General features: G+C 28.4%; 1 protein-coding gene across 2 annotated transcripts; it reads right to left on the bottom strand.

Annotated features, from left to right (window-relative positions):
* Window positions 1-2,067: 2,067 nt before the first annotated feature.
* On the bottom strand, window positions 2,068-13,135 carry LOC113553858 (radial spoke head protein 3 homolog B). 2 transcript variants are annotated; one of them, XM_026957410.1, is made up of 9 exons: window positions 12,524-13,135; window positions 8,111-8,192; window positions 7,951-8,001; window positions 7,555-7,725; window positions 6,666-6,791; window positions 6,356-6,559; window positions 4,703-4,859; window positions 4,551-4,631; window positions 2,068-2,705 (listed from the first exon to the last, which is right to left on the bottom strand). In XM_026957410.1, exons 1-9 carry the CDS (start codon window positions 12,991-12,993, stop codon window positions 2,545-2,547), a joined length of 1,503 nt encoding a protein of 500 aa, XP_026813211.1. In that variant the 5' UTR covers window positions 12,994-13,135; the 3' UTR covers window positions 2,068-2,544. The 2 variants fall into 2 exon arrangements, with proteins under 2 accessions (XP_026813211.1, XP_026813212.1); XM_026957411.1 differs by lacking the exon at window positions 7,951-8,001 and having other exon boundaries at window positions 2,069-2,705.
* Window positions 13,136-18,227: the final 5,092 nt, after the last annotated feature.

Below are 18,227 nucleotides of genomic sequence, written 5' to 3'. Positions count from 1 at the left end.
GCTACCCATGAAAAAATTTGGTATTCAAAATGACCTACAACACTGTGCGAACACGGTAAATACACTGTTTATTATTGTCGTTATTGACGATTTGGAACAATCATGGTACATAAGTTGCTACCTGGGATTTATATTGAAAGATTATTTATATTTGGATTTTGAAGTTTAAACCTTAACTTTTAAATATTTAAACGTAAAATAATTTTTGTTATTTTGTTGTAGGTAATTCAAAAAATAATGTAAAAAACCCAATTTCAAATGAAGCAATAAAGTCCTCTGGCTATACTACATGCTCATTTTAATAAAAATAATACCATAAAATATGATTAATTATGCGTTTTAATATTGTTCTCATTTAAAATTTAAATTTGAACTCAGACATAGGAAATAGTATGTTTAAATATAATACATGTAATAACTACTGTTTGTAAGGTATAAGATGTCAGATATAAGTTGGTGCGGTTCCGTGATGCCGACCTATCGAAGCTACAAATTTCTTATTGCCACTTTTATTACTCAGATCCACCCATATTATACTTCTAATGTTAGAGCACTAACGTAAATTCAGTGATTTATATATTTATTTTGATCATGCTGTTTATGCAACCGATCTTAAAAAATATAGGTGTTTTATTTTTCGTCAGACTCACCGGAATTATGCGTAGGACATAGGACACTGTGTAACTACTGATGTCCTCTATATGTTATACACTTCTTCGACAGCAAGCACGTATTCAGGATCAATTTTCGGGAGGAGGAGGTTACTTTCAGTGGCTGTTATCGGCGAGACGTTTACTCGGATACCGGAGCTAAAAATATATTGAGCCATTGCGCCAACTACTACCTGATCTGACGAGTAATCCGACATCGTCAATACCGAAATTTTCAAAGGGTGTGTCTGAACTTTTATCATTAATTTTTTTAGACTATTTTTTGATTCTTATTATTTGATTTTTAAATTCTACGTCCAAGATGTTATAAATATCAAATCAATTTTATATTATGGCGTGTAAAGGGATAATCGTGTCACACTAATAATGTATAACTTAAGTTATATTTGTCTTGTCATCAGCATTAATAAATTATCATATGTCTTATTTATAACTTGTTAGCCACAAAAAATGGCTAAATACGTACTGCACTTATAAGTAAAATATAAAAAATAACTATTGTAATATGCGATCATGCATATTATAATAGTTATATTTTATTAACGTAGTAAAAAGTTTGTTTACCGTTTTATTGCAGCTTCAATTCGTCACAAACCATTGCTCCGTAGTGAGTTTTAGTTTTTGTATATGGCTTTTATTATTTTTATTAGGTCCATTTAAAAAAGTCAGTAAATAATTACTGATAATAACTATATTATTATAATAATAATTATTATTATTATTGTAATTACTATATTTTAGGTTCACTTAATGTAATACCAATTTTATACCAAAACTTTTATATTGCTAAGTTATTATTATAATTTTTTACATGGATTATGTATTTTGCAAATCATTAGCTGCTTCTGTTTTGAGCAGAACTCCCACACAATAAAGGGGGACAGGATAAATAAGAATAACCCTCTACAAATTTATGAATTAACATAGAACACACAATAATTGTTCTTAATCATGATTTAATAGGCATTATATATCAACCGTTATGATATATAATACCCCCATGGCCCCATAGTATGTACATGAAAAATCACTGCTTTTTAGTATATTTTTTTATTATAATCATTTTAATATATATATATATATTCGAAAATACATAGACTTTTGATATGACTCAACAAATTTATAATATTGTATAATATTTAATAATAATTAATCACATAATTTTTTTTAGGCTTATGATTTTTTTAATCTATACAACAATACAATGGCGTATTTTTTGATTGAAGCTCATCGTCTCGGTGTTCATCTATATCATACAATTTATTATGTTTCTAAAACTACTCAACAACGATTATTATTATGTTAAAAAAATATTTTTTGTGAAGTTTCGTTTTCGTTTTTTCAAAATATTTTTTCTAGTTAATTATATATAGGTATTATACGTTTACACTGAAAGTTGTCCATAATTGTTTTTACTTATTTATGTATTTTAAATTAGCACCAGAAAAAAACTAATTAGATATTCAATTTTATTACATTATAAATTATTATAAACTGTCTCTAATAAAAATATGCATAATATAACCTTTATATTCATAGGTATTTATGATATAAATACTCGTTTAATCACTTTAAAACTAATTAAACTCGCTTGACATGGTGAATTGAGATTTATGATGTTTGTTAAAAAACAAATGTTTTTAGGTGTAACTCGCTGAGTATATATGTTTAAGTAAATTTTATCTTTCAGTGTTTTACTGTCTCATTTAGGGTAACTTTTGTTTATACATGTTTATATTAAATAGTATGTTTTGTACAATACTGACACCTATCTTATTATTTGTCAAAAATATTTTGGGCCGGGTAAAGTAGACTATAAAGTTATAGACACTTTCTTTTTCTTCTTATCGGATTGCTTTTAAGTACCTAATCTTTAGCTATCGGTAGTCAGATTAGGCAATTCATTTTTTTTGTCAGTTTCTAACGTTATTGATTCAATTTCTTTAAATAGTTCTTCGGGTTGTTCAATATTCTTCACATCAGTAGTTTCATTGTATGAATCCAAACGACGCTTTACAAGATCATGGATTATACCTAAGTACAATAAAGCCAAAATAATAATAATTAATTTAAAATAATTTGAATTTAACTTGTCAAAAATATTGTATTGATAAATGGAAATAATAGTTAGTTTTTTAAAAATAAGTCTTAACACTTAAAATAAATATGCAATATTCAAGCGTTAGAAATATACAATATAACAATAGTAATATAAAACTGAGATTATTACGACGTTATTGTACTATATTTGAATAATTATTGTACTATTATGTATTGTATTTAATTATTTTTATTAAAATGCTTAAAATCAGATAAATCTACTTTAGTTTAGAGCATTATATTGTATTGCTTTTACAATGATGTATGTTTTTTTCTGGCTGTTATCACAATTTTGGGAAGTAAAAAAGCTTCGATTTTCAATTTTGAAAGTAGTTTCTGGTAACAAATCAATTTTTTGGTGAGTAAAAAGCAAAATATTCTCAGTTCTTTTTTTTATTGATAGGTGGGGAAAAACAGAATAAAAAAAATACAGGCAAGTGAATACTACTTTACTGTACATTAAGTGTTGAATTGGTCACTGTTATGGCTTCATAGATGTGTTAAATTTGAATTCAATTATACCTATTTATTGTATTTATTATATTATACACGAAAAACAGTTATGAGTGGAGACAATCTGTCACTAAAATGTTATTCCGGGTGCCGTATAGTAAAATGTATAACAGTATAATATATATATAAGTTTTAAGTCTTCAGGAATAATGCTTTAAAATGATAACAAGTTAATTACTAACATCGTTATATTTTACAATTTAAATAAGTAATTTCGTTCAAATTTGAACTAGAAATTCTTGAAAATGTTGTATAAGGTATCTCATTTACATTTTTCTTACATTTGTATAATATACAAAAAAAAAATATATATATATTAAAAATACATAGCATAATTTTATTTATATTTATTTGAAATTAGAATTTTTATAACATTTGTCAAAATTAAAAAAAATGGAAATCATTTTATAGACAGTTAAAAATGAACGAAAACTTTTATTTTTATCTAAAAGTTATGAAAATTTGATAAGAAATTTCTCATATGTAGTTCATACTGAAACAATAAAATCTAAAATACATAGAAAGAAAATTATTTTTTATTGAATTTTGTGGACAAAATTATACTTATTTAAACATTAAATAATCATGTTTATTATTTTAATTTAATTTCAAAACATGATCCACCAAGACGCTTAAAACATACATCATATTATTATAAATTTTACCAAATGCAATGCAATTTTTGATTTGTTTTAAGATATTATTATATTAATATTATATTAAATATAAGACTTATTTTTATTCTTTTACGATAGTACAGAAAGAATTTATTATATTTTGAGTTGTTTGAGTTTATATAATATGGAACAAATATATATTATTATAATAATTAAACTAAATACAAATAATATAATAAATTCAATATTTTCGGAAAAAATTAAAACTACCTAGAGAAAACAGTTACAATAGCTTGAATAGCTAAAACAAAAAAAATATATCATGAAATATATTTAATGATATAGACTAACAGTGTTGTCATATATCAGAGTAGATTTTCAACAATGATATAGATATATCATTAAATTCCAATTTAACATACTCATAACAGTTACCCACTCGATACCTTTAGTTACATTAGAGTATTATATATTTGCCTACATTTTTCTTAATATTTACAGCATTTTGGTCATATATTTTTTCGATAAATGTTTTGTCAATAATGAGTTCTTAACTTATATATTTTGTCGATTATGCATAATTAACTGCATATTTCAACGCTTTTCATTACATTTTTAAGTCCCGAGCTTATCATTAGATAAATCATACTTTTTAAAATGTCGTCACTGTCGGCGTGTTTCGTTTTATCAGCTTGTAGTTCTTCCGTCAGCCATGACACGAATTCCGGACCTATCGGTAATGGTACATATAGGTACATGATTTAATAGAATTAAAGTGTGGTAGGAAAAATGTATTCTTACTTTCTAATTTATTAACAGTCGTATTTGTATAAATTCCTTCTTGATTCAGATTTTCAAGTACTTTGGGCAATAAATCAGTCACGCGGCCCTTAGTCAAGATAGACATTCTTGCTTTTTCGTTTTTTTCGCCTTCATCAAACAATTGAGCGTGTTCAGCCTGCAATACAGTATTATTATTATAATACTATATAATCAAAACGTATTATGGTTTTAGAAATAATAATCTATACAAATAAAATAAAAAAATGGGTTTCTACAGATAATTCTATTAAATAAATGTAATTATTATTTATTTTATTAATACAGTCAAGTCGCCATAACTTGAACCTCGATAACTCAAAAACTCGACAACTTGATTTTTTTTATTTCCCTAGAGGCCTAGAAATATAAATTATATAGAAGTTAAAATAAATTCGATTTAGAATATAGTTAGAAATCTGAAAGCGAATTTTTTTCTTTCTTCAACTTCGAATTATCACGACTCGACTATACCTACATTTATTTATAATATATTATTTTTTATGGATAACTGATTCATTTATCTATTTAAGACTTAAATTTTAATAAAACGAATAATTTAATTTAAACCTCTATATAATTGATGGAATAAAAAATAAATTAAAAATGTCTTTATATTATCTGCATGTAATATAATATAATTATGATTGAAACTTGAAAGTGTTTTGGAATATTCCAGAATAATGAATACGGCTGCTCATAGACAACTGTCTTAAAAAATATGTCATGAGTACATAAGATATAGAATTAATAACATACCAAACACTATTTTTTTCAATAAAAAACGTTTTAAATAAAAAATAATGTATTCTGAATTATTATGAGATTATATATTAAAATGTAAGTTTAAAAATGTTTTATATTTATTATAATAAAATGTATGACTCGTATATAATATATAGGGCAATATTACGAACTGTTTTTTGTATTGACTACATTTTGATGAATGTGGTTTCGTAAATAATGATTTAACATTTTTTTTTTTATTGAAAAATTATGAAAAAAAGATAGGGAAGTGGGTACCGCTCTGCTGTACACTAGGTATCGAGTGGTTTACTATTATGGGTGTGTGTTAAATTTCAATTCAATGATACATCATTGTATGCGAAAAAGTATTCTGAACGGATACGGTCAGTTAAGCTATAGGACATATGTAGCTACATATAATACACATAACATAATATTTACCATATTATTATATTATTGTTATTAACTTTTGAGTCAATACCACTTTACCATAAGACAGTGTGATTAAATTTATGGTTTATATATAGGTAGGTGATATCTATGTTTTTAAATTTCATTCTGAATAATAAATTATACAAAAAATTTTTAAAATAATTATATAGTTACAAAACAATTATTTATATAATAATATTGAATTTGCGTAAAAATTGCTATTTTTCCTTAATTTTTTGTTTATTCTTTCCGAAAATAAAATAAAACACTAGGCATTTTTAATTTTGACCTGTCTCAAGTAACTAGATCCAATTTTTTTTATCCAAAACCATACTAAAAATTGAAAATTTAAACTGTTTTTGACTTTCAATAGTGTATATAGCACAAAAAACACACATCTTTGTAAAATCAACACATTCATCGCTCCGCTCAGAATCTAAAAATGTTGATACTAACGATAACTTTATTCAGCCTTTCGTCTTCGTACTGCAGTCTTTGCTTTTCGATCTCCTCGACGGTGCGTCGCATGCAAAGTGCTCTTTGTTGTCGTGCCCTCGTTTCCAGCTCGTCTTCGTACAGCACTTCACGCATAGCTTGTCTGAACACGTCGGCAATCAGAGCTTCTGCTATCGGCGTCACTTCGGTGTCGAAGTCGAATAACTAAAAATATATTGTACAAAAAGTGCACCAACAATCATTTCTCGTATCAAGGCTTGTTTTTAATTTATCGGAACCACCGTTAGGCGTGTCTCGGCAACGAACTTACATCTTTGTCGTCTACTTGGGTAGACGCATCGGTACCAGCGGACGTTCCAGTTCCCGGATTCGAAAACAGCTCTTGGTCGAACTCAGTTTGGGCTCCGAACGTCTGGGATACTGGATAATCATACAACTATTGAGTTCAATAAATCACATAATATATTATTTCCATGGCGAAACTCATTATTGAAATCATATATTATGAGGTATGTATTAATTATTATAGGTAGTTACTTTCAGTTTCAACAATCATACAAACATGTACAAGAACGCATTTGAAATAAAAACGGACTACATATTTTATGTTAGAATGTATACAATATATTTATAAACGTATATGTGTTTATACAAGGAAAAATAATTTTTAAATTTAACGGAATACTAGCTACATGTAGGCTATACCTACATTATTTATATATATGTATGGGGAATTTAAAGGTGGTTGAAAAGGTAAGCAATTATTTATTTTAAGCTTGTTAACTTCTTAAGTTTTTTTTATTGACTAATTAACTTAATTATTTAATAAATATTACTGTAAATTTATTGATTGTAATAACTTATAGCTATTTTTAATTAGTTTGAAGAATGACGGATATGTTAAAATCATGGAAATAAATAATTATATAAATATAATTAAAATTAAAAGTGAATTAAATATTTATTAGATTGATCACAATTTGGGAGATAAAAATTTAAACAATTAAAAAACAAAAGTAAGTAAATAAATATTTTATGATTTAATAATATTTATGATTGACTAAACCATTTCAGTACAATACAATTAAATATAAGATTTTTTCAACCTAATTATTATTTATAGACTTGATTTTTTTATTTTTAACTTTCCTATTTTTGATAAAATCACAAAAATTTAAATGCAATTTTTCAATTCTTACTTCTTCTAAATGTACATCAGTTTGGATGTCCACGTTCTGTCGTCCTCTGGTAAGTTTCGGCGCTCCTAGATGCAATCGCAACGCTCTGGTTTGATAGTCTATGGCTTTTTTCCTGGCCATGGCCCGTCGACGAGCTTCTGCTTCCCGTGACGCATATGACTCTTTACCCAACTGTGAAATAATAATATTGTAGACTTCAAATGCCGTTGGTACAGGATATTTAATAAATTGTAAGAGAATAATGTTGTAGCAATAGCAAAAAGTGAGCTAATGTCAATATTTTGCAGCGTTTCAAAAGCCAAAATATAAAATTATATTTAAAAATTAAATAAATTAAAAAAATTAAAAACCAAAAACCAAAAATCTGTAGCGCATACGTGTAAGCAAGACGCTCACCTCGGACGACAACTGTTTAGCATACCCAAAATATGGGTTCCATTTTGGACGCTAAATATTTTTAATAATATTATATTATTATAGTATTTATCATATAAAACAAAATTATATAATAACAATAAGACATTATATCCGAAAAACAAAAATATGTAACACTTACGAATGATTTTTTTGAAAAATTACTGCCCCTGATCACCCGTTTGTCGTGCATGATGTTCGTGTAACCCATTTGTTTGCACATACTGTAAATAACAAATAAAAAAAAAAATTAAACAGAAAAATACATAATTTACACGTTGTTATGACCCAAATTCGAATTCTTGAAGAATTGATTGAACAAATGGAGTGTGCAAGATTGTCGAGAGGACAAGCGAATGCTTTATGGTTAGTAAAGAAAAAAGGTATGCATATTTAACGACTGGTTTGCGTGCTTAGTTCGTAAGACATAAGTCAACTTGGGTGTTTTTAACTAGAAAAAGTTTTTTTTTTATGAGAATTTAGAATGTACGGTAAGGCCGTACAATCAACCTAATAAAACGTATACAACGTTAACCACTATAAAATAGAAAAAAAATATTTTATTTTATGTGAACGAGTTAATAAAAAAAAACATTTTTCTATACATTTCACAGGTGTTGTAATAATACATGTAAGACATATGTTTGATATTAATAATGAGTGTTAAGACACGTAAATAGAAAACCGAAGAGACTAGAATCTAACTATAACTAAAAAGAAAACTGAAATCGATTGAATTTTATTTAAATCATGAAACCAACATTTCGAGGGTGGAGAATTTTTCGATTCTTTTAACTAGACAGTTATCATTAATAAATAATACTGTTAAATAAACATTTCAAAAATCATTAATTTTTTTTTTTAGACAATATAAAATTAAAATTTACTCTATCGATTTCAAATTAACATTTTTGTTGAGACATCATATTTAATAGTTATAACTGTAGATAGGTACTTAAATTGTATATTATTATTTGTATAAATGCATATTAATTATTTTATTTATAATTATATATTAAAATTACTAAAATAATTACTATAGTATCCAATGATTATTATTTAATTTTTATGACGTTATTGCAACTCACATAAATTTATAAATCGTTATAACAGTATAATCTATTTTATATTATGTAGGTATTACCTGCTTTTATACAATTTAGAAGGGTATACCTTATTTATAAATATATTATATATTTTGTTCACTCTATTCAAGCAAATTTATGTCTAGATATAAATCTTAAATTGTATTACTCGTTATAGCCATTATAAAGATAAGTGTATATATTGTATGTAGAGCGTATAAATTTGCTTCTAAAAATAATTCTACCAAGGAGAATACCCTTAACGGCCAAGGGTCATGGTCAATGGTCATTGGTCATTATAAAGTTGATTTTTTTTTATTGGTCTTGAAATTATATAATTTCTGCTGCTTTGGCTACTAAGGTCATTAGCATTATATAAACATTATTATATTAAAGAAAAAATACAATTTTAAATTAAATAATTAAATATTTATGTACTTTTTGTAATAATTGTTGGCTATACTAGATTTAATATTACGATTAATTTAAAGAATTCGATTGTGTTTGTTTCATTGTTTGGGTTTGGACATAGACTTGTTCCAATCAGGTGGCTTATGTTGAGTTCTTCTCTTTGTTTTTCGTATTTTCTGCACTCCTCAAATATGCGATCGTAGTGCCGTACACGGTCGGCAAATTAGTGTATCATATTTTGACATCAAGTATCTATGCACCAGCTTTGTGAGGCAAATTCTGTCCCGGTTTAGTTTCTTTTCGTTTCTGATACTTATACTTGAATTTTTTTTCCATCTTTTGACATTTTGTTTAATTTGTTCGTTTGGATTTTCCATTTATTTTTCCAGATAGAGATAGTGTTTTATTTTATTCATTTTTTTTACATTTGTGTTTGTGAAAATTTTGATGTTATGTGATTTTGGTGAAAAGATATCTAGTTTGTCTTTTTTATTTACTCTTTCATTGTTAATTATTTCTATGTGTCCAGGAATCCTGGACTATTTTATTATTCTTTTTTTTGCTTCTTTTAGTCTATTTTGTATTTGTATGCATTATCATTAGGATTAAATTTGTTTTTACACTAATGCGGTTGCTTAATGAGTCACTTACTAGTTGATTATGATATGCCATGTAGTATATTATAATACTGTATATACCATATACGTATGAGAATCAATATTATCTGATCCATGACTAATTATTGTATTTGATAGTAATATTAAATACTGTTATAATTACATAAATTCACATTTTTATAGTTGTAAAAACCACGGTTGTCTAAATAATATATTATAATTATACCAATTATAACGATGCAATTACACATCAAATGAGTTGCTCATAAAAATATAATTATTATTGTATCAATATTTTCCTGTTGATTTCTAGTAAATAAATATTGGTTAACTTACTTTTAATAATTTAAAACATAAAAAGTGATGTATATTAAATAAATTATTTACTACCAGATTAATATAATGTTAATTCATATTTTTTTTCGTTTTAATTATACATAGTTAAGCATTTATTTTATATTGAATATTTACAAATATTAAAATTATAGTTATTTGGGTGTGCGGTAAACTGTTTTAGGAAAGAAATTAATATCCCTGAGAATGGAGCAAAAATGAGTTGAGCCACTGATATCAATATGACCGCCTTCATATTAATATGCAATATGCATAGCCCACTCGAAACCATATAGTTATATATATATACACAGAGTGGAATTTAAAACTATTTTTTCAGATACAGAAAGAAATAATATTTTATTTTACCTACTCACTTAATAACCTTTTTTAGTTAAATTTGTTACACTAATATGTACATTTTGTCATTTTATAAGGATCCTTTAATTAATTTTAACATATAAAATCAATCAAATTATAATGTAATAATTGTAATAAATGTAAACTAAATTTAGAAGAATTTGAAATCAATATTTTGTTTTAAAGGCATTTATATAACGGATTTTAATATGCCTTGGATATAGTTATAGTCTATTTTACTAAACAGATCAGTATATTCTTCTCTGTTTTTTGAAATCTGTCTTAAAACTTCACATTTTTCTACATAGTATATTTGATATGATTGTATTATTTAAATGAGCAAATACTAATAAACGACGATGGTGCCTACTATTAGAGTAAAATGTATATTATTTTATCTACCCAAAATAAAAATTGTTGTAAATCTGAATATATACACCAAGTCGTTCACTCATAAGTCATAATAGACACCTACGCCTAAAAAATTTTCATTTTATGGATTTAAAATACCTAAGCCGATCAAACACCTATTAAGATATACTTCCGATAAGAAAAATCTTTAAGAGGATGCCAGCGTAGTATTTGTTATCTCTCTCTAACCCACGCGCAACATACCAAATTTTACGTTTACAAAAATGTTTTATGAGGATCTCTAGATAATGTTCTTAACTTTAAATTTTATAATAAGTCATTTCACTCTAATTTGAGAAAATAATATGGTTATAGTCATTTTTGTGAACGTAAAATTTGCTATGTTGCACGTGGGTTAGAGAGAGATAACGCTGGCATCCTCTTAAGGTAACAAAAAACGAGACGTCAAGCTAGAACATTTGTAATTACTGACTCTACTCGACAATGCCTTTTCACTCATGGTCTATACAGAAAACGCTTATTCGGTCGTTCATCCTTTTCAGTGGGAAAGTCCCACACTAATATATATATATACATAAATATTAATTTTATATAATATTAATATTTTATACTTGTGTAACTAAGGCCATAACTGAGAAAAAATTCCGGGGGGGGGTCCAACATTTTATACATATTTATATAATATAAATGCTAACAATTTATAGCCAATAAACTATATACTATATACACCACTGAAATGTTTTAATTTTAAATTTCGGGGGGGTTGGATCCTTGAGCTCTCCCCTGGTTACGGCCTTGCGTGTAACTTTAATTTTCAGTGGTCTTTAATAATACTTGGGTAAGATCGTTTCGCCATACTCCGTGGTACAAGTCATGAAAACGGAATATTATTTCTTAGGCCCTCGCAATCTCGTATAACGTAAATATGATGTCCCAAAATTCCCAAATCATGCGAAGTATCCTGTAGCTAATCGATAAACTTAAATGAGGTTATATCAACAGTTAAACATTATAAATCAAATACAAAAATAATATTTGCTCTATTTAATTTTTGAAAAATCCATTTTATAATTAAAAATATATATCTAAATTGAACAAGTTAGAGAGGAGCTGGTTAAGTTTTTATATTTTCGTCAAACAATGGTTATACTATGCATACTATACAAGTAAAACAAAAACTGATTGTATTTGTCCAAATCAAACTTAATTGTTATGAGGATTTTTTTATTTTTTTTTAAGATTCATATAATAATATATAAACTGACAATTTTCTCACTCCTAAATAGGTACTTATTTTTCTAATGTGAATATTGTTCTGGCGAAAGATCATATCGGAGTGAATCTCGGAACATACTGTGGTGTCCCATTTATACTCACTCGGGTTGGTCGTCGGTTTTCCGGGACGAATAGGAGACAGTGCACCGTTGGTGTTGTCTGTCATGGAGTACGCGAGGTTTGCTCGAGTACGAATAGTATCGGTCTGAGTCGGCGCCGGATGGGGACGAACGGTCGTCAAGCCCGAGCAGGGCGGCAAGGTCGGGTGGTGGGTCCAGGAAAATTCCCGTCTTAACCGTGGTCACGAAAACGGGTTTCCTGGACGCGTGCTTGACACCGTTGCCGGACTGTCGCTGCAGCTTTTTGAGCTTTGAATCCAGGGTCCGGGCAAAGTGTCGCGGGTCTCGGTCACGTGAGTGCTGATCTCGGTAGTCTTGGTGCTCGTGGTGATCGTGGTGATTGCGGTGACGGCGACGGCCGCGGCGGTCGTGATCGTCGTTGATGACCGCAAATGACGAAGACGTGCGATCGTCTCCGCCGCTACCGTCGGTACCACTATTGTTCTCTTGCATCCTGTCTTGTTTTTCCGGTCAGTCAACAGCCGGAAATAACTCGAGGACGGATTTCCGCCAGCGAACCGCCGCGGTGACGACGACGGCGACGACGAGGACGACACCCGACAAACGCGACGGCCATCGGGTCGAACGGCACTGAATTTACTAGTCGGCAACAACGACGATGACGACTATAACTATGACGCGCGTGTGCGTGTGAGCGTGTGCGTGTGAGCGATTCGAGTGTGTGCGTGTGATTCGGTGTGGGTGTGCGACGTGGGCTAAAGGGTTTCGTGTTCGAGGGCTACGCACGCGCTCGCCGTTGACCACACGCGCGCGGGTCAGTGGCTCGGCGCGACGTCGGCGTTGGAATAATAATAAAAAATATTTTTAAAAACGAACGCTGCTGTTCAGCTGTTCAACGACCGACTGCTGTATTGGACGAGACCGGTATACGGGGCGACCGTCGTGAAATGGTTTGACCGATGGTTCCATCAGACATCAGTAAAACGTTTCCAAACGAAAATAAAATCTATTAGAAACTTTAATTTGCTCACTGCAGTCCAATCGTATTTATATAATTATTTATTAATATATTTATTGATAGCTGTACTCGCTAGCGCATATCATGCATTATTATTATTTACGATGTTTTCTTACCTATTGCCGACAAATATTATTGCTATTTTTATTTTTTAGTTTTTTTTAACCATAACCGAGGATCCAAATACACGAACGAAAACGAGTTTAAAAATAAAATACATTTCAAATGTATTTAAGCTTTCGTTTTAAATTCACCTAATTTCGATTAGGTTTGAATGTATCAATTAGTTGATAGTTAATTCGATAACAAAAATGGTAGGACAGAAATAAAGATAATATGCGTTATTCATCAATCTTATTTATAGTTTGCCTAAATGATATTTATTTATCTATGCGTACACTCTGTATGCCTGTGCAGGTCTGTCATGCAGTTTTCGCACACCTTTTTATGTATTATACATAGTGTGCGTATTAGTATATATGTATGGTGTATAACATATATTTTCTATATTTGTATAATGCACGATGACCCCGGTGGCATATTGCGTTGGCAACTGAAAATTCGGGATTTTAATGAATTGCCACCGAACACGGTAGCGTTTGCACGGCACTGACACCCGGTGGTCGACGGTCATGGAGGTGGTGGTCAGACAAAAACATGATATAAGTGCGTACGCCTCTCGGCACCCGTATATCGTCTTGTACCTTTATACACACTTACAAATAACGAATTTAAATAATTTATTGATGACCGACAGCGCAGTTCTAGTCCTTAAAACTTTCGGTCACGATCGCCATCCACAGTGTTTTCACGTCATCCTTGTTTGAGCATATATTTGCCTACACACAGAACCAGTAAAGCTGGTAGTGTTGGTAAAGCTATCATTGTTAGTAAGTTATTCATCAGCATAGAGGCATTGAATCACATAGACGTTTTTAACTAAATCTTGCTAATAAAGTAGCCCTATTCTATGGGAGGGGTAGGTGCCCAAAGTATGATAGGTAAATATTACTTATTATATGGGACGGCCTATTTAATATAAGACACTCTTTATTTAAGAAATATAATAATTATAAGTCGTTACAAAACAACATTATTGGGTAAAAAATAAATATTTTTTACTATTTACAAATATTTATTTTTTACTATTTAGGTTTTTATAATTTTGAAAAGCAATATACATGGTATTCCAAAGAAAAATATAATTCGAAGTATTTTAATCTATAAAAATTAAACTTTAAACAATAGTTCATATTACTAGTTATGATTCAGAACTTGTGAGGATTTAAAGTTTAGATAAGTGGAATAGTGGTGCAACATTTTGGGAGGTACCCCAGTATCCTCACTATTCCTTAAGAATGCTATTGGATTTTGAAATAATATGTTACTACATTAAATAAATCACCCGATATATTATACAGCGTATTAAGTTGAGAGCGGACACACAAACCCTGACCGGTGACCGCGACTAGACGTTGACCCGACAAAGAGGACGACGACTCGCGAGTCGAATAAATTTATACCCCTGAGCCCAAAGAATAAGGTCGGGAGTTTCCGGCACGTAAATAATTAATACTATAGCACTAATTTAGGGTATTTTTCTTTCAAATATTAAATAACTTCTATAATATACTTACGCCTAGATATTATATAATTTAGAATAGAGGCGCACCGATATCTAACTGACAAATTGTGTAATATTATGTACAGCTAATAATAATATAATATATTATATGTTATGTTATGTACCTATTTAATCGATTACGAAACGATACATTTTTGGCACGAAAACTTTAAATAATAGTCGTTGTCCATTAACTGTTATATAAATAATATACGGTATCGGTTATTTTGAAAATTCACCAGTCAGAATAATTAGTATTATTTTAATGACACGAATATAATACAATCAGTCTGGGATTTCAAGCACTACTCAGCAGATACTAACGACGAACTTTTCCAAGTAATTTAAAAAGTTCCATCGTCCTTCATGGTACGTGTCAAGAATACTCAAGTAGTCAAGGAACAACTAAACATAACATCTTTATAATCGTTGTTATTAAATTAAATAACATCATTATTTATTTTTAATAGAAAATTAGACACATAATTACGTACTACTTGCAGATAATATTATACATTATATTTGTCATGATCCTGTCAAAAAACCAATTCGTAAAAGTAATATTTTCAGGTACACCAAACCCATCGTATGTAATGCACTTATGTTGTTTATATAAGGCAATTTATTATAAAAAGTTTTTATTTTATAGTTTAGGCCGTTTAGGCGTACCATACACACACATAGGTGCATATGCTTAAACGGAGAAAAATCGATATTTAATATTTATTATAGTTTAAATAATTATTTGACAAAACTATTACTATACCTATGTAGGCTAGTAGGTATGTGTCACGTGATAAATACAACTGCTGTTATTTATTATTTTTAGTCTACTGGAACGGGTCAATAAACATATTTATTTAACCCTTAGAGAGATATTGACGGGTCGTAATTAGGTGATACTTTCCCGACCGACTATAAATTCCTCCAGAATACCGGCTAATTAAAAAAGTAATGAAAAGGTCTAATGTTAACTCCGTCAGTGGTAAGACTTTCCTATATTAAATACGTTTTATTCGTTACAAATGTTACAATGACATACGTCAAAATGCCCAAGTTGATATTAGTTTAATATAAAATAGATAGTAGGTATCTATACATATTTTATGGTTATTTGACGTAATATACATTACAATTTGTATCATTGATTTGTTTAGACAATTATTATTTTTATTTTTGTGTTTTATTTATTTTTTGGCATACTATTACGCATAATACTTAACTATTATATAATGTGGGCAATTATTATTATAAACATTATTATTTTATATTATATTATATCCAATGTATATTTTTAGGTCAGTCATTTTATATTTTTAACTAACTTTTAATTTCTAAATCTTATATATTTTTAACTTTTAAGTTTATTAAGTTTATACACGTAACTTTTTTTTTTATTGTAGATGATAATTATTGTAAAAATTATATTTTTTTAGTAATAATATATTATATGGAAAAATAAAAAGTTAATTTTATATTGTCACCTAATTTTTTGGCAAACTTTACATGAACTCAATTTTGCCTGTTTTTTTTTCTTGGTGGGTTTACACTACAAAAAGGGTACTTGTGGCGTAGCTTTTACTATTAGGTACTCCAATAATACCTCGTGATGTTTTTTTAAGACGATAATGGGTCGTACTGAACATGTTTGTGGGGGCCCTTAAATACGTTATAATTTATGTTCTATTGTGATTAAATTAAGGCACAGGTGTAAAAATTATTAAATGTCTAAAGTAAAATAATACCATGTCAATCATTACATTGTATATACGAAATCGTTTTAACTTTAAATTGATAGCTTTTCGTAACTATACAATTTTTTCAGATTATAGACAATAAAGAAATCATTTCCAACGTGTTACGCTCTAATGAGTTTGTTACTTACAATAACAGAAATCAAAAGTACTTACCTCTACCCATACATATTTTTTTCAAGAAGTTATAAAGTACAAAATGACACGAACAGACCTTGACCGGCGTAAAAATTGTTTGGTTTATTAAACGAATAGGTAAGTAAAATAATTTAAATAATTATAAAAAAGAAATTTAACGATGTCATAGTATAACATTTTATTTATTACTGAAAACGTAAAAATTAATTGCAGAATATCTGAACTGTGTTCATAATATAATAGAACTTTATTAGTCACGAAACGAAATTCGTGCAATATAGTTTTAAAGTAGCTATTAAATAATCATACCTTCCTACTAATGAAATATAATTCTTGCGTGAAACTTTTGTTGATATATTAATACATTTATTATAGTTAATTATTGTAAATTTATATTAAAGTGTATGTAGTTATAAAAGTGAAAATCAATATCATTTAAAATTGTATTCGAGTATACATTTAAAATAATTAGAATTTATACAAACATACACACTCAACAATTCACAAAGCAAATTTATTATTATTATTTTTTTTTTTTAAATTTATATATTTATATCATGATATAACTATATCATAGTTACTAGGTGATGCGATAACAGGTAAGGTCATTTAAGGGAAGTCATTTGATCCTAATGCGATTGAAAGAGAAAAATTGGGATGTTTTCCAGATTTATCATAGGAAATTAGGATAAGGAATATGAAGATGCAAAGTATATTAAATATGGTATACGAGAATTTCGATTGATGACTTCAAAATGCCATTTTATTTTTGTAACAGACAGATATGAGCTCAAAATGGTTATGATGATTTAAGGAAGCCTATTGCTACGGACGTCTTTGAGGAAATAGATTGGTCAGAAGCGTGATTATATTTTGAAACTTAAGAATAATAATATTTTTTCAACACAATAACTACAGTATAATACGTATGCAATACCTAAGTTCAAATAAAAATAAAAATAAAACATTAACATTTTACATTTTTTAGTAATAAATACCTATAGCTATTATTTTTATATATACACAAAGTTGACTTAATAGAGGATTTTTAACTGGATAATAAAAGTGTGTTAGAATGGGTACAAAGCCCCGTGTAAAGCATGCAAAATTGTAAGTTGATTAAAAGGAACTGATAAGATAAACATTACGGTACCATGGTTTTCCATTGCAATTTCGCAATTGTTGAATATTT

The sequence above is a fragment of the Rhopalosiphum maidis genome, chromosome 2 (genome assembly GCF_003676215.2).
Source record: "Rhopalosiphum maidis isolate BTI-1 chromosome 2, ASM367621v3, whole genome shotgun sequence".
In the NCBI taxonomy this organism is placed as follows: Eukaryota; Metazoa; Arthropoda; class Insecta; order Hemiptera; family Aphididae; genus Rhopalosiphum; species Rhopalosiphum maidis.
Note: the sequence above shows the minus strand (reverse complement) of the source record. Positions and strands in the feature narration are given on the sequence as shown.

Excerpts from the sequence above, each read along its gene's own strand:
- LOC113553858 (XM_026957410.1), bottom strand. The coding sequence starts at position 12,993 with ATGCAAGAGAACAATAGTGGTACCGACGGTAGCGGCGGAGACGATCGC. Across the intron at positions 8,193-12,523 it reads AAAACCGACGACCAACCCGA|TATGTGCAAACAAATGGGTT; the intron begins GTGAGTATAAAT and ends TGTTATTTACAG. Across the intron at positions 6,792-7,554 it reads CTGATGTACATTTAGAAGAA|TTGTATGATTATCCAGTATC; the intron begins GTAAGAATTGAA and ends TGAACTCAATAG.